The sequence below is a fragment of the Leptodactylus fuscus genome, chromosome 5, assembly GCF_031893055.1.
Source record: "Leptodactylus fuscus isolate aLepFus1 chromosome 5, aLepFus1.hap2, whole genome shotgun sequence".
NCBI classification, from domain to species: Eukaryota; Metazoa; Chordata; class Amphibia; order Anura; family Leptodactylidae; genus Leptodactylus; species Leptodactylus fuscus.
Window position 1 is genome coordinate 5906771 of NC_134269.1, and position 24144 is coordinate 5930914.

General features: G+C 42.0%; 2 protein-coding genes across 2 annotated transcripts; both read right to left on the reverse strand.

The window, feature by feature from the left end:
- Nucleotides 1–5867: 5867 nt before the first annotated feature.
- LOC142202302 (olfactory receptor 10A7-like) lies at nt 5868–10942 on the reverse strand. Its single transcript, XM_075272360.1, has 3 exons — nt 10910–10942; nt 6993–7040; nt 5868–6797 (listed from the first exon to the last, which is right to left on the reverse strand). Exons 1-3 carry the CDS (start codon nt 10940–10942, stop codon nt 5868–5870), a joined length of 1011 nt encoding a protein of 336 aa, XP_075128461.1.
- A 10472-nt stretch (nt 10943–21414) lies between these two features.
- LOC142202307 (olfactory receptor 10A7-like) lies at nt 21415–23883 on the reverse strand. Its single transcript, XM_075272371.1, has 2 exons — nt 23875–23883; nt 21415–22338 (listed from the first exon to the last, which is right to left on the reverse strand). The coding sequence occupies exons 1-2, from the start codon at nt 23881–23883 to the stop codon at nt 21415–21417; spliced, it is 933 nt and encodes a 310-aa protein (XP_075128472.1).
- Nucleotides 23884–24144: the final 261 nt, after the last annotated feature.

Here is a 24144-nt window from a genome sequence, read left to right on the forward strand (position 1 = left end):
CTTTCATTAGACCTAAGTGCTGGATCATTCTTCTACATTGGAGACAAATACAAGTTAAACATTTTGACATATATAAATAATTTCAAATTTTACAGAGTTGTAAGGATTTTATATAATCGTCTCAGTGGTGACATCTAGTGCCTCAATCATTTGCCAATGGATATGACCATGAATGCAGGAACTTTCTCTACTCTGAAACCCAGCCATGATGTATCATTTGGAATTATTTATATTTGCAAAAAATTTTAACTATTAATTGTCTGCAAATCAGAATATGGTTATGTTTATAGAAAAACCCCTTTAGTAGTCCTATTGTACATTCATGTGCATCCTGTTGTATATTTCCTACCATTATGAGGAAGACTAGAGAGAATCCAGGCAGCGAAGACCAAAACTCAATAAAGGGTTGAAGGGGAAGTCAAGGATTCTTTAAGTCTCTGTTCTCTGGGGTAACTTACAAAATTGTGCGGTGATAGAGGATCTAAGACACAGTCACATAACAATAACATAACCTCTTACAGCGAGCGCTACATCACTTTGATATCATTAATCCTCACTTAAAAGCAATTTTATGAGCTCAAGACAAGTTATTTTTTTTGGCAGAATAAAGGTTTCCTATATTATATTCACTCTGAATGTTGTCCATACAGTATTGTGGATTAGAAAAGCAAAACAGATAATATTTCGGATTATATAATAAAATAAATCACACATAATACACGAGCAGTCTGTGAAATTGTGAAATAATTCCATAAAGCGTCAAAGCACGGCCATGTTATACCTTCCTGCGTATAATGGTTGGTAACCAGAGAGTCCAGAGAGCTTCGCCGCTCTCCCCAATGTACAAAGGGAAAGTCAGTCTAATGAATCAGTTGGGAGATAACCTTGAAGGATTTAGAATGACAAACAATGAGAACTGTAATAAAATATTGTGTAATGTATCAAAGAAATGAAATAATCTCTCGCCTTCTAGGTCACCCTTCAAAATATTAGATTATTCAAGTAAAAAGAAAGTTCCCACATTCTATAGTGATCAGATTAGTCCGGACAGACATTTGGCCAGGAAAGACTCCAGCCCGGTTCTATAAACCCAGCTCGGACCTTTAGGGTAAGTTCACACGGAGTAACATGCTGCGTGATGTGGCACGTATATGCCGTGTATGATTTTGAGCGCCGTATACGCTCCCATTGATTTAAATGGGAGCCGGGATCGTATACGCGGCGCTATTTTGCGGCCGTGATTCTGTGGCCGCAAAATAACGCTGCGTATACACGCTGCGTATACGATCCCAGCTCCCATTGAAATCACACTGTGCAACTCAAAACTGAGTAGGGGCTCTGAGGAGAGCATGCACCGCCATTTGGAAGGCAAGCACTGGACTTACTGGGAAAGAGCAGCCCAATTGTCGTCTGGTATTGCCGCCACTGCCTCTTCCACTGTCTCTAGTGTTGCTGCTTGTTACTATCAGCAGGGTTTATTAAAAAAAAACTAAATAAAACAAAACCCTACAGAGCCCATTGGACTCTGACTGCTAAACAACCTGGTATGAACACTGGCTGGCAGTTAATGTCACTGCCAGCTAAACTAAAGTAACCGGGTGTGCTCTTGTTAGCTTCACAGAGCCATCTGTTCAGATCAGAGCAGGCACTACAATAACAAACTGTATAGCCAGAACTCCTGGCCTAGACAGAGACTGCCTAAACCCTGTGTGCTGCAGTTTCACCCAACCACAAGGCAACTACTGCCAAAGCAACTAGCTGTGTGAACACAGACTTAGAAGTACACAGCTAGCTAAGGCCTACAGAGATTTTCCCTACTCAATCACACAAGGCAGTGTGGGCTGACTTCATGGTGGGCTAATTTTCCAGTGACACATGCATTGTACACATTATGGAGTGCAACCAAAACTGGATTTTTGCAATCTTCGACTCGTATAAAAATAACATCTCTGCTTTCTTTCTGGTAGATTGGAGGACCAATCGCATAAATGATTTCCACAAGCAACTGGTGCAGAATATGATGGAAATGTTTCCATCAACCCTTGCTGGTGGCAGAGAGGAGAGTTCCTCCAAGAGGCTAACAACTGCCATCAGGTCCACAACCACCAGGGGCATACTCTCCAAGGTCTGGGACACGTTAATGACACCCCCTTACCACACTACTACCATTGAGGGGCCTAGTGTCACCAGGACGGAAAAGTATAGGCGCATGATGCATGAGTACCCTGCTGACCACAGCCCTGTCCTCTCCGATACACTCTGCGCCCTATGTGTATTGGGTGTCGAAGTTGGACTTGTGGCTGGAACTGGCGTTTTACGCCTTGGAGGTGCTGTCCTGCCCTGCTGCCAGCATTCTATCTTAAAGGGTCTTCAGAGCAGCCGATAAGCGCAGCTGTCCGTCAGCTGACAGTGCTGAATGGCTGACGCTGATCAAAATGAACATCCAATGGATTGACCCCAGATTTGCATCTCCACCAGTGTAAAGCATCCCAACATGAAGTTCCATGTTTCTGCTCCAGCTCACCAGTTCATCCTTGTCCTCCTCCACCATCACCATTGAAAAACAACATTTAAAACCACTCCATTAAGGATCTCCACAAGGGCCTAATAATATTATGTTCCTACAATCCTCAATTCATCCCAAGAGCCTAATACTCTGCTACTAAAATGCTCAATTCACCTTAAGGGCCTCAATCTCTGCTGCTACAAGGCTCAACTCACCTCAAGGGCCTAAAACTCTGCCGGTAGAAAGCTCAACTCATCTCAAGGGCTGCAATCTCAGCTGGTACAAGGCTCACCTCACCCCAAGGGCCTGAAGCTAATAGTCGAATATTGAGGTCTCCTCAAATCGAATTTCAAATATTTCACTACTCGCTCATCTGTAGTGATAATCTCTATAGATGAGCGAGTAGTTAAACACTTGATATTCGATATTCGTTTTGAGTAGCCCCTCGATATTCGATTACTCGAATCGAATATCGAATCCTATTATACTCTATGGGGGAAAAATACTCGTTTCAGGGGTAGGCAACATTCGATCAAATTGGAATTAACAAGTCCACGAGTGAGGGTCAGGCTGGATTCTCCGAGAAGTCTTTTCCACGCAGCGTCCCCGCGGCGTCTTCCGGCAATTAATTCACTCTGCTAGGCATCGGGGCTAGGCAGAGATGACTGTGCATGCCCGCACTACAAGAAAATGGCCGCTTACAGTCACAGAGCAGGCTCGATGCCTAGCAGAATGAATTCAGAGCCGGAAGACGCCATGGGGAAGCTGCGCGGAGAAGACTTCTAAAGGTAGGAGAAGAACCAGCGTTTATTGGCCGATATATAGCATTCGGCCAATCAACACTGGTTCTGCATCAAATTTTTCCATTCAAATAGCAAGTGGTACTCAATCGAGTACAAGTATTTCGAATACCTACTCGATCCAATACTACTCGCTCATCTCTAATAATCTCTACTCTATCCATCTCAAGGTGGACTGCAGGTCACATGACTCAACTGATTCATCTCTGTACAAGTCTATGGAGAGAGGAGAGGAGAAGTGTAAGCAGGATGTGCATTAAGTAAGAAAAGGAAAAGAGGCTTAGACTGATGCTCTAGATTAATTGAAGCATTCTATGACACTCAAAGAACTTCACCCACATCAGTACAGGTCAGTACTTCTCTTCTATGTATATTTCTGTTACCTTCATAGTGGCAACATATTCCACAGATACTGTTTAAGCTTTCCTAAGAGTCAGGGGACCCAAAGGGTGGAGAGCTGCACCACTTCAATGGCTCTTACAGTCACATACTGGTGGACCCCATTGGGTATAATGTGGTTTTCCACTGAAAACAGTGAAATTCAGAGAAAAAAAGTGAAAACAGTGAAATTCAGAGAAAAAAGTGAAAACAGTGAAATTCAGCAGCATTATTTTCAATCTTTGTATTGCAAAGACCGAAACCTGTTGGTGAAACCCACAGCATTGATAAACATGCTTAGATAAATCTCATCCACTATTCTGCTGAAGTACATCCCAGTGGATCAGACACATTGTTTACTATTTGCTCAGAAAATCCTCAAACTCCATTACCAAGTCTTCCAATAGCTTTGGAGGAGATTACATGGCTTTCATGTTTGTAAATAGTCGTGAATAATAATTTTGATCTTATAAGATTTTAAATTCTATGCTTCTTGGAAGATACTACTGAATGTCATCTGGAATGGGGGTCTACTAGACAATGCCCACTCCCAGGGTAACATGGAGACACAAAAAGTTGGGACTTAGTCCACTCTTGGAACAGTGGGAAAATGCAGGGCATGTTTTAGCCATGGATTCCAAGTTTTGTCACTGATGTAGCAGTGGGGATGTTCAGTTACACAAGAAGGCTTTTTTGACGGGCAATGGGGTCCATTGGCAAGGAACTTCCTGTTGTGGCCTATCTACCACTAACTAACCCAGACAGTTAGTTGAGCTGCCCTCAACTGCAGCTAACGAAGGGTTGGTTCACACTAGCATTTGTATTCTGTCTGCAAGGAGTCCGCATGGACACCCCCCGGATGGAGTACAATCGCAATTGCAAGCGGTGTGCTGGCAAAGCAGCATGGACCCCATAGACTATAATGAGCTTGGTGTGCTGGCCGCACACTGGCCAAACTAATGATTCATGCGGGCAGTGCATGGCAAGCACACGGAGCTCATTATAGTCTATGGGGTCCATGCGTACTCCTTCCGAGGGGTGTCCATGCGTACTCCTTCCAGACCAAATACAAATGCTACTGTGAACCAACCCAAAGCACGAATAGCATGTGACAGGTATTTCCTCCCAATTATGGAAACCTCAAAGAAGAAGCCCCCACCATTTACACATCAGGATTGCACAGATGTAGCTCAGTTTACCTTATCATGTTAGCAATGTGGTGGCACAATGTGTTAACTAAAGGCCTGGTTCACACCTGCGTCGGTAATCTGTTTTGGGGAGTCCACATGGACCCCCGCGAATGGACTACCAAACGAATTGGCAAGCAGTGTGCAGTGACCACAGACCACATAGATTATAATGGAGTCATGTGCTTTCCGCGCGGTCTCCGCATGAGTCGTGAAGACAGGAAAGTAGAACGTGATCTACTTTTCTGTCCGCATGTTCCATGCGGAGACCGTGCGGAAAGCACACAACTCCATTATAATCTATGTGGTCTGTGGTCACTGCACACTGCTTGCCAATTCGTTTGGTAGTCCAGGCGGCGAAGGTTTCCATATGTGGACTCCCACAAACGGATTACCGACGCAGATGTGAACCAGGCCTAACTCTTTCAATGTTAAGTTAAACTTTATTATATAGGTCAATCTTAAAGAACTCGATGTTGAATATAATTTTAACAAACTGCACTAAGTAATTCTTAAATTAAATTTAAAAAAAATACTTTTAATAGTGGAAACAATCAGACATTAAGAAATATGGCGGCATCACACTGTAGAGAGTTCATGTCAAAGTCAATGTAAGGTCATGGAGGAGCCGAGCATACATGTCAATAGTTCCAATATTGCCAGGACAATTCAGGGAAGTGGGCAACAAAACATACAGGTTTTATATATACCCCAAACCAAAATGAGCATTCTTAGGGTGTTCCTAGGTGGGCATTCAAGTTCAGACCATGAAATGTCATGTCAGTAATAAAAGAGTAAATGGAATATAAAGGGAATTTAGGAAGGAGAAGGGCACCCTGCAAGCAACCAGAAATGAGAGGGGTAGCCATGCTGGGATCCAAGACATGAACCATGCTGAGGAACAAGATTTAAAAAGATACAATGTTTTGAACTAAGAATGGGAGGGAATGGCAACTGAAAAGTTAAAGACTTCATCAGAATAGATCACATATACATTTACATCCAAGTCATATACATATTAATTATGTCCTGTACGGCTTTCCATATGTCCCTATTCCTCAGACTGTATATAATGGGATTAGCCAAAGGAGTGAACACAGTATATAGCATGGATAATATCTTACTGATGGCCGATACTTGTCCTTTTGTTGGAAATACATAAACACTGAACAGGGTCCCGTAGAATATGGAGACCACAATGAGGTGGGAGCTACAGGTGGAGAAGGCTTTCTGTCTACCAGTACTGGATGGGATCCTTAAGATGTTAACAATAATATTCACATAGCACTGTATAATTATTAGAGTAGGAACAATAACTAGAGGGATACTCAGTAAATACATCTCTAGGTGGACAAAGAAGGTGTCAGAACAGGCAATCTCCATTATAGGGACAAGATCACAGAATAAATGGTCAATGGTATTCGGTCCACAGAAGATCAGCATTGAAGGTGTTGAAGTGTCAATAAATGAAACTATAAAAGATATTAACCAACACATGACAGCCAACCTCATACAATATGTGCCTGTCATGATAGAGGTGTAACGGAGGGGATTACAGATGGCCACATATCGGTCATAAGACATCACAGTAAGAAGAAGACACTCAAACCCTTCTGAGACACTGAAAAAATAAAATTGAGTCATACAACCGATAAAACTGATGGTTCCTCCATTATTCAGTAGTAAGTAGAGCAGGTTGGGGACGACGTTTGTGGTTAACAAGATGTCACTTATGGAGAGTTGTGAGATGAAGAAGTACATTGGGGTGTGGAGGATCTTACTAGTGGACACCAGGGTGATGATCAGGAGGTTCCCACATATTGTAACAGCAAAAATTACAAGAAATAAAAAAAAGTAAATTTTCCTCATAAGTTGACTGCCTTGAAATCCTAAGAGAAAAAACTCTGTGAGCACAGTCCGATTTGTCTACAAATAACAAAGTAGACTTTCAGCAAATTGTCAATAAAGCTTGAACAAATTTTGCATAAGACAATAGTACAGGCAAATATTAGAAACCCAACCATCTACAACGCAGAGTGCATTCATACACTTACCAGGCTTGAAATCTGACTGGGAGATACCCAACATCTACACTTAAGCTCAACCATGGGCCCCACTCACCTTGCCTGGCTGGATAATCTTTGCCACACAGATATCAATCTCCAATACCTGTGAAGCTGAAGTAGGAAGCCAGTGTGGCTTCAATGAAGCTTGGCTCAACCTCAGACTGGTGCAGCAGACTAGTTTTGGGAAGCCACTGGTTTAGTTGGAGTTTCTCAAATTCCAGTCCTAGACTAGGGTTGAGCGATCGGGATAGGAAAAGATCGGATTCCAATCGGGGATCGAGTAAATTTCACGATCGCAATTGGAATTCTGATCCCGATCCTTTCCAGGGGATCGAGGTCAGAGGTTATCTCAAGATCGGCTTAAGCAATCAGGATTGGAAAAGATCAGATTCTGATCGAGCAAATTTCACAATTGCAATCAGCTGAAAAATGATCGGAAATCGGATTTTAAAATCAATCCTGAAATCTCAAGATCGTCTCAACCCTATCCTAGACACCTCACTGGCAGATCTTTAACTGTTGTGTTGCACTGTAGGTATGGATACATTGATGGAGACTGTGGCAGCTCCCTGGGAACCCTCTTATTTCTGTCCTTTGATGGTGGGGTCTGTCTTTTCTTGACTATCAGTAACTACTACCACTTCATTCCTGCCCTAGCCATCCTAGTCAATTTTTCCACAGGTGGGTCCCAATATTCTGCCACTGGACCAGCAAATACCTTATAGTATTAGTGAGGGGATACCTGGGTGCCAGCTCTTTTGTGGTTCCCCGGATTTAGGACTGTGCTGTATCTTCTGGACCCCATTTTAGACTTTAGCCTTCGCAGCAAGCTTAGACTATATTTCATGAGTTAAAGAAGAGCCGGAGGAGCTGTCATGTGGCCAATTTGATGGGGGAAGTAATAATAGTCTCTATAGTTTGTATTGTGGTACATGAAAGTTGTAGAATCCGATCAAAGCTACATTATTATAGTTATTTTACAATGAGAAAAGTGGTTTTAGGCTAGAATACATAAAAATCCATATGTTCTGTTCTCAACAGTCGACACACAGAGAATGGAACAGATTACTTAGGACTATGAAGTACCAGACCCCATGGATCTGATAGTGATGACCTATCCTTATTCCTAGGATACAAATCCCCTTTAACTAATAATTTCCAAATAGAACTTCCCATTCTGATATAATAAATATATCTGTATACATTATAAATATAATTCATTCATAAAAATTATAAAAGTAATAAAATTGTAACAATTACAACAACAGGGAAAGAATAAATTGATACATTTCAATCTATTACTTTATAAAATTACTTTTTCAATCAATGAGATTTATCACAATAAATAATAACTTACATTGGATTGATTCATTTTTCTGCCAAATCTCCTCTTAGAATAATGGCTTTGATGTTCCTGTAAATAGTTGTAAACCTTTCTGAATGAATACATTGGCAAATAATGCAATGGGATTAAGCCATGCAATGTGACACAGAAACAAGAAGACAAGAATTACAGGCTAGTCAACTTGTGTCGTCTTGTGTCAGTAGAGGTGATATATATATATATATATATATATATATACAGTCTAATCAGAATGAACTATGGGGAATACCTCCATGACCTCATGTGTCTCCGGGGTCTTACAAGTTCACCGAGTTAAACTTCTGATTTTATACTTTGCAATTTTCGAAGGATAAATGTAATTGTAGAGTAAAAAGTTACACTTTATTGAAAGTTTAAGACTGTAACAAAAGACAAATAAAAGAACCAAAATATGGGGAGACGTATATATAACTCAGCTATATCCCTCACCATTAAGAAGTAGCTACAAATAGGAGTGTGTGTGTGTGTGTGTGTGTGTGTGTGTGTGTGTGTGTGTGTGTGTGTGTGTGTGTGTGTGTGTGTGGAGGGGGGGGGGGGTGGCACTCATAAACCTTTATTGTACCAGTTACTAAGAGGAGAATTGCTACAAATTTTAGGAAACTTTTGAGATTTTCCCATCATAAATTATTATTCAGATTCTTCAGACCCCAGAAATGTCCCCATGGTGGGACTAGTAAAGGGCTATCTTATCTTATCTTATATTATTTGGTGGAAGGTGTAAAAAATAATAGACAACTTATACTCAACTTTCCAGGATCTGCTGTGGTTTCCCGTCTTATCTCCTTGACATCCCTAAGACTTCTGGCCTTTGTGACATCAGCAGCCCCAGGTCACTGCTGAAACTTTGACCTCATGACACTTTCATAAAAATGTGATGACAGTTACCCCCTGTTTTTTAGGCTGGGAATTTTACTACAGGGTGAGTTTTGTGATATCCGCTGCAGTAAGGCACTGTTAGCTCTGTCCTCACGCTGGGTCTATACAGTGGAGACTCTATGTAATGGGCCCTGGTGTTATGTATTGGCAGCTCTGTTCTGTCCTCTGAAGAATAGCTACTGTGTCTTCCCTTTGTCATGTTGTTGTATTCGGTTGTATTCGGTTCATCTGTGTTTCGAGTCGATCTTCGTGAATTTGCCTCACATGCCATTACCCTTACCTGCTGAGCCACTCGGCCGCCACCAAGAACTTTGATTGAAGTCTGACACAAAGCTTCTAAGTTGTTCCAGCACTTCTGGAGTCTGTTATTCTGATGTCCTTAGGACAGCTGGACTATTATGAGCAGAATGGTCATGAGTTAACTGTTTCATGCATAAGGACCTTGAAGATTCCTTGCATTTTTGAGGGACACTTGTTCTCCTTAACGCTGCTGATACTGAGGTGTACCTGAACATATACAAGTGAACTACCATTTCCCATTGCAACAAGTTTGTAAAAGTGCATTCCCTGGCCAACAAGGGCTCAGTTACATCGGTGTGATATGAATGTCTACATTGTGGGGAAAGGACAAGGGATACCTAGGGGCCCTACACCTAGATTGACATAAGCTGGATTCTGGGAAGCCTGGTTATAGGTGGTATGTAATTATTCAATCTGACTTGGATTTTTAACTTTACTACTCACAGGAGAGCGCATAAATTTATAAGCATATGCATTCAATTTGACAATATGGAATTTTTACTATAAGGTATACATTGAACTAGGAACATGGAAAAAAAAAAAACCTGAAAAATCACCATAAAGCCAGCTTCCATGAATGAACGGCACAGGCGGCACATGGGGACACATGGTTGCAGTACCGCAAAATCGGTCATGTTGCATATTTTTCAGCCTGGACTGTCAGCCCAAATATGACCGTGTCATTCACAGTTATGTGTACGGGCCCAAAGAAATGAAAGGGTCAGTGTGCTATGGACATCTGCAAGGGGCTAAGGCTATGGAAGTCATGTCGTGGAAATGCAGCATTGTTTGTTGCACATTTTGATACGTTTTTTGAGCCAAAGTCAAAATTGAATTAAAAAGGGATGAAAAACACAAAAGGAAGATCTTAGACGTTTCCTTTCTGTTACATCCACTCCTGACTTTGGCTCAAAAAAATGCAGCATGATGATGTGTTTCTGCAACGTAGGGCCTTAGCCTAAATCAGACCATATGCATGATATACAAGAGATCACAAATGTTTACATTTTGGCCGACAATTTAAAAAAAAAAAATTATCACAAATAGGGGAGCAGAGCCTAGCCACTGACCAAGATGGCCACTCTTAGTGATTTACTCCACTCCTCCTGGCTGTGTACTTACTGTCTCTCTCTGCTACCTTGGGATTCTGCTACTGCTTTATCAGACCCTCCTACTGTTCTCCTGACCTCCTTCGGCTCACTCCAGAACCTGCAGATCTGCCACGACCTGCAGCTGCCATTATTCCCTCCCCCTTACGCTGCCATTGCTAAGTGGGAAACTGTGCGGTTTTCCCTACCCCCGCTGAAGATGCCAGGCACCCAGAATACATACTGCTGCTTCTGCAGACTGCCAGAATCCTCCCTGCTTTTCTTCTGGAGTCGATCCCTGTGTTCCTTGGGGCCCGCTCCTACCTGTCGACAAGCAACTGCATGTGCCGCTGCCATTTTACTTCTAGGCCATGCAGTGTTTACAGCAGTACACAGAGACTCCATCCAGGATCTTCAGCCGGCTGAATGCCCAACATTTCACCTGGCCAGCTACTTCACTCCTCCACAGGACTGTGAGTGGGGACAAAGTTGTCCTCATTTCACTCTTGTGATTTTCCTCTTGATTCTGAACTCTCTCTACAACACGTCCTGGAACTCCCTGTGTAGATACCACTCTATTCTTCTACTCAGCCACTCCTGCCCTTACCCCTCACATTGCATACTTTCCTACGTCTGGTGTATCTTCTTCTGTTAGGTCTTCCTGGAATAAACTGCTTGGACCTCAAAATGGGCTCTTTGCTACCTTACTGATGGATATCTGTCCATGCTATACCACTTTCATGATGACTAGATCGAAGACTAAATCTGAGGTTCCCAGGAAATGTACAGCCTCTTTTGGAACTCAAAGCCCATATTCAGTGGACCCTAACGCAAAGAGTTCATAGCTCTCGTCTATGCCTCTTCCTCCCAAAGGGTCCACTCGCACCTCCCCAATGAATCTGACTCTGCCTCTCATCCTTAGTCTCCTGATCATTCTGGTGGCATCTCCGACACTGGCAAATTCTACACACCTCATTCTCTCGATGCCTCACCATCAAACAAAGGTCCAGAGTCCCCCCCAAAAAATGGTACTAGCGAGCATCCGGCCACTCAATCAGATTCTACTGTGAGTCTTGTGAATGCTGATTTTTCAGGGTGCCTTTGATGGTGGGGATGAGTGGAACAAAGGAGACATAGTGGCAGATGAACGGGCAATGATCATGGCATAAATTAATTAGAAGGATTCTTTCAGTCACTAAGTAACATGAAGACACAAAAAGTTGGGATTTAGTCCTTTCTTGAAACAGTGGGAAAACGCAGGGCATGTTTTAGCCATGGATTCCAAGTTTCCTCGCTGATGTAGCATTGGGGACGTTCAGTTACAGAAGAAGGCCTTTATCTCGGGCAATGGGGTCCATTGGCAATGAACTTCCTGTTGTGGCCTATCTACCACTAATTAACCCAGACAGCTGAAGGTGCATGCCCACAACCTACTGCCCTCAACTGCAGCTAGCTAAGCACTAATAGAAAACCATCCTAACCTCACTAGGGCCTGAGGGGATTCTGGGTGACAGAAGAAGCCCCCACCATTTACTCGTCAGTATATGTACGGTTTATTATCTCCTGAGTAGTTATATATGTAAATCTTAAAGAACTTGATTTTGAATATAATTTTAACAAAGAACACTAAGTAATTTGTAAATTTAAAAAAATATATATTTTTATTAGTGGAAATAAGCAGACATTAAGAAATATGGCGGCATCACACTGTACTGTAGAGAGTTCATGTCAAAGTCAATATAAGATCATAGAGGAGCCGAGCATACATGTCAATAGTTCCAATATTGCCAGGACAATTCAGGGAAGTGGGCAACGAAACATACAGGTTTTATATATACCCCAAACCAAAATGAGCATTCTTAGGGTGTTCCTAGGGGGGCATTCAAGTTCAGACCATGAAATGTCATGTCAGCTAGTAATAAAAGGGTAAATGGAATGTAAAGGGAATTTAGGAAGGAGAAGGGAACCAAGCAAGCAACCAGAAATGAGAGGGGTAGCCATGCTGGGATCCAAGACATGAACCATGCTGAGGAACAAGATTTAAAAAGATACAATGTTTTGAACTAAGAATGGGAGGGGAACATGTTGAAGATGACAATTTAAGGGTGCATTCACAATACGGAACGCCAGCGTGTATCACAGCAGTACACGCCGGCGTTATAGCAGGGTATAGCAGGGCTGTCGGACACTTCCCATTCATTTCTATGGGAGCCGGCATGCGAGCGCTCCCCATAGAAATGAATGGAAAGAATTAGCCCATTCATTTCTATGGGGAGCGCTCGCATGCCGGCTCCCATAGAAATGAATGGGAAGTGTCCGGCAGCCCTGCTGTAACGCAGGCGTGTACGGCTGTGATACACGCTGGCGTTCCGTAGTGTGAATGCACCTTAAAGGCGTGGGTACTGTGCCGGGGATCAGATATGAGTATGGAAACCATGCTGGGGACTAAAAGGCATGCTAGGGATCAAGACTGATGGGGCCATCTCGAAATAGAAAATGTGCTAGGCAGGTGTACATGGAAGTAAGAAAGATGTTGATCCCCCTGTGGTTGTGTCTGATTGGCATCAGAATAGATCAAATATACATTTACATCTTAGTTATATATGTATGAATTATATCCTGTACGGCTTTCCATATGTCCCTATTCCTCAGACTGTATATAATGGGATTAGCCAAAGGAGTGAACACAGTATATAGCAGGGAGAGGATCTTACTCGATGATTCTCCTTTTGTTGGAAAAACATAAACACTGAACAGAGTCCAGTAGAATATGGAGACCACAATGAGGTGGGAGCTACAGGTGGAGAAGGCTTTCTGTCTACCAGTACTAGATGGGATTCTTAAGATGGCCACAATAATATTCACATAACATTGTATAATTATTATGCTAGGTGCAATCACTAAAGGAACGCTCAGTAAATACATCTCAAGGTGGACAAAGAAGGTGTCAGAGCAGGCAATCTCCATGATAGGGACAAGATCACAGAATAGATGGTCAATGGTATTGGGTCCACAAAAATGTAGCTTTGCTGGTGTTATAGTAACAATAAAAGAAACAAAACCGTCAATCACCCAACACATAACAGCTAATTCAATAGCAAATGTATTTGTCATGATGGTGGAGTAACGGAGGGGATTACAGATGGCCACATATCGGTCATAAGACATCACAGTAAGAAGAAGACACTCAAATACTTCTGAGACGCTGAAGAAATAAAATTGAGTCATACAACCGATAAAACTGATGGTTCCCCCATTATTCAGTAGGATGTGGAGCATGTTGGGGACAACATTTGTGGTTAACAAGATGTCACTGATGGAGAGTTGTGAGATGAAGAAGTACATTGGAGTGTGGAGGATCTTACTGGTGGACACCAGGGTGATGATCAGGAGGTTCCCACATATTGTAGCAGCAAAAATTACAAGAAACAAAAAAAAGTAACATTTCCTCAAAAGTTGACTGCCTTTAAATCCTAAGAGAAAAAACTCTGTGAGCACAGTCCGATTTGTCTACAAATAATAAAGTAGACTTTCAGAAAATTGTCAATAAAGCTTGAACAAATATTGCATAAGACAATTGTACAGGCAAATATTAGAACACAGAGTGAATTCATACACTTACCAGGCTCGAAATTTGAGCCAGAGATAACCCAACATCTTCACCTAGGTTGCATCTGCCACCATGGACCCCACTCACCTTGCCTGGCTGCATAAACCTTGGTATACAGATACAGTATCAACCTCCAATACGTAGGAGGCTGAAGTAGGAAGCTGGTGTGGCTTCATTGAAACTTGACTCAACCTCAGACTGGTGCAGCAGACTAGTTTTGGGAAGCCACTGGTTTAGTTGGAGTCCCTGATATTCCAGTCCTAGACACCTCACTGGCAGATCTTTAACTGTTGTGTTGCACTGTAGGTATGGATACATTGATGGAGACTGTGGCAGCTCCCTGGGAACCCTCTTATTTCTGCCCTTTGATGGTGGGGTCTGTCTTTTCTTGACTATCAGTAACTACTACCACTTCACTCCTGCCCTAGCCATCCTAGTCAATTTTTCCACAGGTGGGTCCCAATATTCTGCCACTGGCAGGGAGAATACCTAATAGTATTAGTGAGAGGATACCTGGGTGCCAGCTCTTTTGTGGTTCCCCTGATTTAGGACTGTGCTGTCTATCCTCTGAACCCCATTTTAGACTTTAGCCTTCGCAGCAAGCTTAAACTATACTGTATTTCATGAGTTAAAGAAGAGCCGGAGGAGCTGTCATGTGGCCAATTTGATGGGGGAAGTAATACATGGACTCTATAGTTTGTATTGCAGTGCATGAAAGTTGTAGGAGCCGATCAAAGCTACATTATTATAGTTATTTTACAATGAGAAAAGTGGTTTTAGGCTAGAATACATAAAATCAATATGTGCTGTTCTCAACACTTGGCACACAGAGAATGGAACAGATTACTTGGGACTATGAAGTACCAGACCCCATTGATCTGATAGTGATGACCTATCCGTATTCCTAGGATACAAATCCCCTTTAACTAGTTATTACCAAATAGAACTTCCCATTGTGATATAATAAATATACAGTCCTATGAAAAAGTTTGGGCACCCCTCTTAATCTCAATCATTTTTAGTTCTAAATATTTTGGTGTTTATAACAGCCATTTCAGTTTGATATATCTAATAACTGATGGACACAGTAATATTTCAGGATTGAAATGAGGTTTATTGTACTAACAGAAAATGTGCAATATGCATTAAACCAAAATTTGACCAGTGCAAAAGTATGGGCACCACAACAGAAAAGTGACATTAATATTTAGTAGATCCTCCTTTTGCAAAGATAACAGCCTCTAGTCGCTTCCTGTAGCTTTTAATCAGTTCCTGGATCCTGGATAAAGGTATTTTGGACAAACAATTCAAGTTCAGTTAAGTTAGATGGTCGCCGAGCATGGACAGCCCGCTTCAAATCATCCCACAGATGTTCAATGATATTCAGGTCTGGGGACTGGGATGGCCATTCCAGAACATTGTAATTGTTCCTCTGCATGAACGCCTGAGTCGATTTGGAGCGGTGTTTTGGATCATTGTCTTGCTGAAATATCCATCCCCGGCGTAACTTCAACTTCGTCACTGATTCTTGAACATTATTCTCAAGAATCTGCTGATACTGAGTGGAATCCATGCGACCCTCAACTTTAACAAGATTCCCGGTGCCGGCATTGGCCACACAGCCCCAAAGCATGATGGAACCTCCACCAAATTTTACAGTGGGTAGCATGAGTTTTTCTTGGAATGCTGTTTCTTTTTGGACGCCATGCATAATGCCTTTTTTATAACCAAACAACTCAATCTTTGTTTCCAAAATGAAGTTGGCTTCTCCAAATGTGCTTTTTCATACCTCAGGCAACTCTATTTGTGGCGTACGTGCAGAAACGGCTTCTTTCTCATCACTCTCCCATACAGCTTATATTTGTGCAAAGTGCGCTGTATTGTTACCGATGCACAGTGACACCATCTGCAGCAAGATGATGCTGCAGCTCTTTGGAGGTGCCTGTGGATTGTCCTTGACTGTTCTCACCATTCTTCTTCTCTGCCTTTCTGATATTTTTCTTGGCCTGCCACTTCTGGGCTTAACAAGAACTGTCCCTGTGGTCTTCCATTTCCTTACTATGTTCCTCACAGTGGAAACTGACAGGTTAAATCTCTGAGACAACGTTTTGTATCCTTCCCCTGAACAACTATGTTGAACAATCTTTGTTTTCAGATCATTTGAGAGCGGGCTGTCCATGCTCGGCGACCATCAAACTTAACTGAACTTGAATTGTTTTGTAGAAAGAAATGGTCCAAAATACCTTCATCCAGGATCCAGGAACTGATTAAAAGCTACAGGAAGCGACTAGAGGCTGTTATCTTTGCAAAAGGAGGATGTACTAAATATTAATGTCACTTTTCTGTTGAGGTGCCCATACTTTTGCACCGGTCAAATTTTGGTTTAATGCATATTGCGCATTTTCTGTTAGTACAATAAACCTCATTTCAATCCTGAAATATTACTGTGTCCATCAGTTATTAGATATATCAAACTGAAATGGCTGCTGCAAACACCAAAATATTTAGAACTAAAAATGATTAAGATTAATAGGGGTGTCCAAACGTTTTCATAGGACTGTATCTGTATACATTATAAATATAATTCATTCATAAATATAATAAAAGTAATAAAATTGTAACAATTACAACAACAGGGAAAGAATAAATTGATACATTTTGATCTATTTCTTTATAAATTTGCTTTTTCAATCAATAAATCAATAAATAATAACTTACATTGGATTGTTCCATTTTTCTGCCAAATCTCCTCTTAGTATAATGGCTTTGATGTTCCTGTAAATAGTTGTGAACCTTTCTGAATGAAAACATTGCCAAATAATAGGATTAAGCCATACAATGTGATACAGAAACAAGAAGACAAGAATATGCTCCAGGCTAGTCAACTTGTGTCGTCTTGTGTCAGTAGAGGTGATATATATATATATATATATATATATATATATATATATATATATATATATATATATATACAGTCTAATCAGAATGAACTATGGGGAATACCTCCAGGATCTCATGTGTCTCCGGGGTCTTACAAGTTCACTGAGTGAAACTTCTGAAACTGAAACTTTATACTTTGTAATTGTCAAAGAATAAATATAATTGTAGAGTACAAAGTTACACTTTATTGAAAGTTTAAGACTGTAAGAAAAGACAAATACAAGAACCAAAATATGGGGAGACGTATATATAACTCAGCTATATCACTCACCATTAAGAAACAGCCACAAATAGGTGGGGGGAGGGGATGGCATTCATAAATCTTTATTGTACCGGTTATTAAGTGGAGCTTTGTTACAAATTTTACGAAGCAATTGGGATCTGCCAAACCCAACATTTTGGGGATTTTTTACTCATAAATTATTATTCAGATTCTTCAGACCCCAGAAATTTCCCCATCGAGGGACTAGTAAAGGGTTATCTTATCTTATGTGGTGGAAGGTGTAAAAAATAATAGACAACTTATACTCAATTTTCCAGGATCTGTTGTGGCTTCCCATCTTCTCTCCTTGGAATCCCTGAGACTTCTAGCCTTTGTGACATCAGCAGCCCCAGGTCACTGCTGTTATGGGGCCTCAGTGGTCCTGTGGGGAGCATTAATATCATGACATTTTCATCAAATGTGATAGCATTGACTCCCTCCCCCTCCATGACTGCTAAGGCCAAATTACAGCAGTCAGTGTCTGAGGTCACAGTGGAAGTTGGAAGACCTCAGGTACACCTGGGAAAGAAAATGGCATGCACCGGCAGAGCCCTGGAACGGTTAGGATGGGTAAGTATGAGTTGTTTATTATTTTTTGGCACCTTCTCTCAGGTTCCAGTTAATACAAAGTCCAGTCATATTAATGTGACCACCGCCTACTTTTGATATCAATGTTAAATAACCAATCGGAGAAGCCACGTGTCATCAGCCATCTGGGTGCACTCATCATTGTGGAAGGCATGATGGATCAACACCAGTATGCCTCTATCCTTGTGGACCATGTTCACCCCTACATGCGAATTGTTTTTCCTCAGGATGATGGCATCTACCAGCAGGACAATGCGACGTGTCATAAAGCTCGCAGTGTACGTCCGTGGTTAAAGGAGCACCAGGATGAGTTTACCGTACTCCCTTGGCCAGCAAATTCCCCGGACTTGAACCCAATCGAGAATCTGTGGGATCACCTCAATCGGATTGTCTAGCCAATAGAAATGTGGCAGATAGATATCACAGCTGGCCGAGCGCTCGTACACTAACTGTAATCTACCTCTGATGAATCGGCAACGCCGGGGAAAAGCGTTAGGCAGCTTGTGGTGGCCAAGTGTGTACAAGAGCTCAATGCTCTTTAGTTTACATGATAGTGTGCAGTGCTGGATCCTGTTGTTCTGGAGCTCAGTGCGGATAGTTCTATCTTTCTCATTGTGTCCTATGTGTTTGTGGAAGTGTCGAAATCTCAGCCTAGTCCTCCCTGGTCCAATACTAGTGGGGAGGAATAGGGGCATACAGGGGGGCTCCTTTAGCCAGTTTTTTTTCATGGAACTAATGATGTACAGTCTATTCATCCGCAGTTGTGCTGAGGGTGCCACACTCATCGTTTAGCCCTGTTTTTCAACACCCTCTTATCTAGGGTTTTTTTTAGCTTTTAGTACATACCAATAAAAGTTACATTTTAGTGCAATTATTATTATTATTATTATTATTACAGATGAGCAAGTACTGTTCGGATCAGCCGATCCGAACAGCACGCTCGCATAGAAATGAATGGACGTAGCCAGCACACGGGGGGTTAAGCGGCCGGCCGCCATCAAAGCGGAAGTACCAGGTGCATCCATTCATTTCTATGGAGAGTGCTGTTCGGATCGGCTGATCCGAACAGTACTCGCTCATCTCTAATTATTATTAGTATTATTATTGTGATTCTATATGCTAATAGGTGCGTTATTCAACATTTTCATATTAGGTGTTGAGAAAGCTAGTAGAGCCAATCTTTCAGCAGTGAGGGCTCCCTTTCACCTGGGTAACTAGATGTTTATCTGGGCAACTTTGATCAGACAATTTCTCTCCTCGTTGGTGTTAGATTGTATTATGCCCCGACCTGTACATTGATTTGTACTGAATTAGTCCACAATTGGACTGTGTGTTTCTTGCCATTGATACATGTGTGGAATGGCTAATGTTATAGTGTCATTATGTTTAGTGATGAGGTTCTGTCTCTTCTTTGGCATCCTTGGGGAGACCGAACCATTGTATAGGCTGGGAATTTTACAGACTGAGTTTTGTGACCTTCTCTGCAGTAAGGCACTGTTAGCTCTGTCCTCACGCTGGGTCTATGCAGTGGTGACCCTATGTAATGGGCCCTGGTGTTAGATATTAGCAGTTCCGTTCCATCCTCTGAAGGACAGCTACTGTGTCTTCCTTTTGCCACACTGTTGTATCATTCGGTTGAGCCGTGTTCCTAATCAATCTTAGTGATTTGCCTCACATGCCATTACCCTTACCTGTTCAACCACTTGACCACCACCAAGAACTTTGATTGAAGTCTGAGACAAACCTAGAGACTCTGATCATGGGCATTTAACCATTAAGATGAGACACTTCATCCTATTTAACCAATTTCATTATTATTTTTCATTTTTACTTTCTTATCTTGTTCTAGCCAAAAATCAAGATAGTGAAAAAAAATACAAAATAGAAGATACAATGTACAGACAAAAATAACTTTCACTTGACTTTGTTCACATCAATTTCAATCATATCAATTTTTAATTATAAATTATTTTACATAGGTATTTTATTAATTAATACATTTTTTAATACTTTTAAATTAAATTTTTAATTCACTTACTGTACTTTTTTTTTTTTCTTATCCCAACAGGGGGCTTTAACCAGTGATCTTCGGATTACTGACTTAATGTGATACATTGCAGTATACATGTATTTTACTGTATACAGGATCAAAAAATAGACTAGGAGCCTATTATAATCAAGTAAAATCAAGCAAGATGCCCAGAGATGAGGAAAGAGGCAGACTGATGTAACTGGTCAGATCGTTGGCTGCGGCTAATAGACATAGGCACCCCCAAACATCAGGCTGGAGCAAATGGAGGGGTATATTCTGTTACAACAACCTATTAGATACAAAGGCATATAAGGAGTTAACACCTGATGTTGGAACTTAGCAGATGTTAAATGTGGGTTTCAGCTTAATATAATTATGCCAAGTATATGACTAAGTAGTACATCATGTTGTTGGAACCCCTTGCTGAACATTACTTAATATGATGTCATGATTTGGGTGTTAGGAACCTGATGCAACAATAATCACAGTAAGTCCTGTGCAACTAGAAACCTTGAGCCCCTAGGCAGAAAAAGTCCTGAGTGTACTACACTCTTCTAACCAGAGCAGAACGAGGTCCCGGAGTTCTTTGCCAGAGCTTCTGATGGTGGAGTTGGACTTGGTAAAATCCAGGACTCAGGACCGCAATCGCCCAGACAGTGCCGCACACCCAGCGAACCCCTAGCAAAATAGGACCCAGAAAACCCAGAGACACTAACGTCAGAGCATGAAGATCAGGAGAGCTGGTCAGCACGGAAAGAAGTCTGAGGTTTGCCAGACAGTAGCAAGTAGAGAAGTCGTACAGGCCAAGTCAGTAACCCAGAGGTCAATGCAGGTTCCAGGAATAGCCAAAGCAAAGCTGAGTCAGTACACAGGAGTTCATGTGGTAATAGGAGGGAGAGGCAAAATCATAGTCAGGAGCGCCAGGTCATACACAGGAGGTTTGCAGAGTAGTCAAAACAGGAGTCAGACAGGAGTGGTCAGGAAAAGCCAAAAGTCATGCACAGGAGGTCAGATAAATGCCAAATCAGGAGATCAAGAAAGAGTCGTCTGTAAGGCAAGCCAGGGTCAAGCACATGCAAGAGTCAATCAGGAGAACAAGGGACAGGAGATAAGAGAAAACACTGCAGAGCTGATTCCCATGGAGAAACAAATAACCAGCGGCAGACCAGAGCCAGAATGATGCCTAAAAAGCCTCTGGCCCACCACTCACCTCCCTGACCCACAAAGTACTGGTCCTGTCACTATAGGGAGACCGGAACCCCCACAGACTCAAGCAGAGGCTCCTGCACTCCTCCGCGAAGGACCAGAAGTGTCATTTGGCACTGAACACGGAGCGGGGCTGGGAGCCTCCGCATGGTACAGCAGAGGCCCCAGCCCGCCCTAACATCGGGAAGGGGTTAATTGTTACACCTATGAAATGTTTCCTGTACGGCTTTCTTAATGTCTTTATTTCTTAAACTGTATATTATGGGATTAATCAGTGGAGTAAATACAGTATATAGCAGGGAGAGAACTTTATTAACAACCCGTGTCTGTCCACTTTTCGGAAGAACATAAACACTGAAAAGTGTCCAATAAAATATGGAGACCACAATGAGGTGGGAGCTACAGGTGGAGAAGGCTTTCTGTCTACCAGTACTGGATGGGATCCTTAAGACTGCCCGAACAATAGAAGTATAAGACACTACAATGATGGTGGTTGGGATTATTACAATTGGAATTCCCATCATATAAATCTCCAAATGAACAATAAATGTGTCAGAACAGGAAAGTTCTAGTAAAGGGACAATGTCACAGAATAAGTGGTCAATGGTATTGGGTCCACAAAAATGTAGATTTGCTGGTGTTATAGTAACAATTAAAGAAACAACACCGCCAAACACCCAACACGTAGCAGCCAATTTAATACAAAATGTACTTGTCATGATGGTGGAGTAACGGAGGGGATTACAGATGGCCATGTATCGGTCAAAAGACATCACTGAGAGAAGAAGACATTCAAATGCCTCTGAAACAGTAAAAAAATAAAACTGAGACATACAACCAATAAAACTGATGGTTCCTCCATTTACTAGTAGAAAGTAGAGCAGGTTGGGGACAATATCTGTGGGTAACAAGATGTCACTGATGGAGAGTAGTGAGATGAAGAAGTACATTGGAGTGTGGAGGAGCTTACTGGTGGACACCAGGGTGATGATCAGGAGGTTCCCGCATAAAGTTGCACCATAAACAATGAGAAACATAAAGAATAGAACATTTCGTAACAGTTGACTGCCTTGAAATCCTAAGAGGTAAAACTTTGTAACCACTGTCCAATTTGTCTGAAAGAAGAATGTGATAGGGCATAGTTAGAAGCTCTGTGTTATGACTGGCAGGATATATAAAAAAAAACTAAATAATAATATCCTGCGGAGCCCACTGGGCTCTGAACCGCAGGGCACCCTGGTATGAACAAGGCCCAACAGTTCACGTCACTGTCGGGTTACACCACTGAGTTCTCTGATAACTTCTCAGAGAAACTGCGACTGCAGAACAAAGCAGCCGCAAAAATGAATACTTAACTCTTGCAGTTACTGCACTGCAGTACAAACACAAAACACAAACTAAGACTGTGGGCTCCCGGTAGCTTACTGGGCCGCACCCACACCACGGCCAACTGCAGTTATAGTACCACAGGTAGCAGACTAACTAAGTAGGAGATTCCAACAAATCTGACTAGGGAAAGGGGTACCCACAATTTTAACCCATAAAGGGGAAATTCCCCCTACCTGCCTAACTAAGACAGTATTCTGCCAACTAAGGGTTGCACAGATGTGCACACAATTTAGGTTTGAGGCTAGAGCTCCAGGCATCCAAATGAGCCTCCTAAAATGGAGAGAAGACAGGACTGATCAGCCAGCCAAGGTGCTTAAAGCCAGATGCCGATAGGCTGACATCAATGTCAGTCAGCAGACCGAATACCATGATACCATGGCCGCACCTGCTGCACAGTCCTAACATTCTGTCTTCCGATTGGAGTTTCCCTGGAAGTTTCCTTGTGACTTTTGGGATGGTTTTCACTTTTTGATCACTTTTTGCTGTGCTTTTTGAGAGGTAAAATAAACCAAAAACTTTCTGGTATTTTAGTAAATGGATTCATTCATTACTGGCACTTACTACACAGGATAGCTAATGTGATTGTATAATACATGTTTGTCATGAGTACAGCCGTCTCTAAATGTTTTTTTGTTTTGTTTTTGTTTGTTTTTTTTTACTTTTACAATATTTAGTAGTCTTACATGTAGACTGAAATATTCAGTCCGTCTGATGCTTATATAATTAGAGATGAGCGAACACTGTTTGATCGAATACATATTCGATCGAATATCAGGCCGTTTGAGGTATTCGATTACAATCGAATACCACGAGGCAAATGCAGTAAAAATTTGTATCCCCTCCCACCTCCCTTGGCACGTTTTTTGCACCAATAACAGCGCAGGGGAGGTCGGACAGGAACTACAGCAATGGAGGCATTGAAAAAAAAATCCGAAAAAGTAATTGACGAAATCGGGTGACCTCCAATTTAGACGAATGATGGATTTAACATTCGATTAATTTGTGAATGTGAACTATGTGACTGTGAGACAGGGACAGATGTACAGGCAGGGTTAGCTAGCAATTACCTTTATTTAGGGGGGAATGTGTTAGGACTGTGCGGCAACTACGGCCGAGGGGTCGGGTCGCTGCCCGTCCCTCTGCGGTAGCGTATTGCCGCCTGTCACTCCCTCCTTGTGACGGCAGTCAGGTTTAGCAAGGGTTAAACCCTCTTGCAGCCGGAGGGTGTGGTCAGGCTGTGACTGACAGTCGTGTCAACCAACCACCTCCATCTTTGGCAGCTGGCATGGCCAAAAGTGGACCGCCCTTTCCCTTTATAAAGAGGGAGGTTCCTCAGCCCGCTGCCCTAATGTCAATTTACAAATGCACTGCGTGTGCTCAGGATAGCTAGCTAGAAATTCTGTTAGGCAGAAATTGTAGTTCAGGGTAGAACTCTACTGCCTAAAAAAGGAAAGAAAACTTTAGTTGTTAGCTGCTTGGTGTGCATCAGGAAGCCACTGTGTGCACACTAGCTTATTGTGGACAGTCTAGCA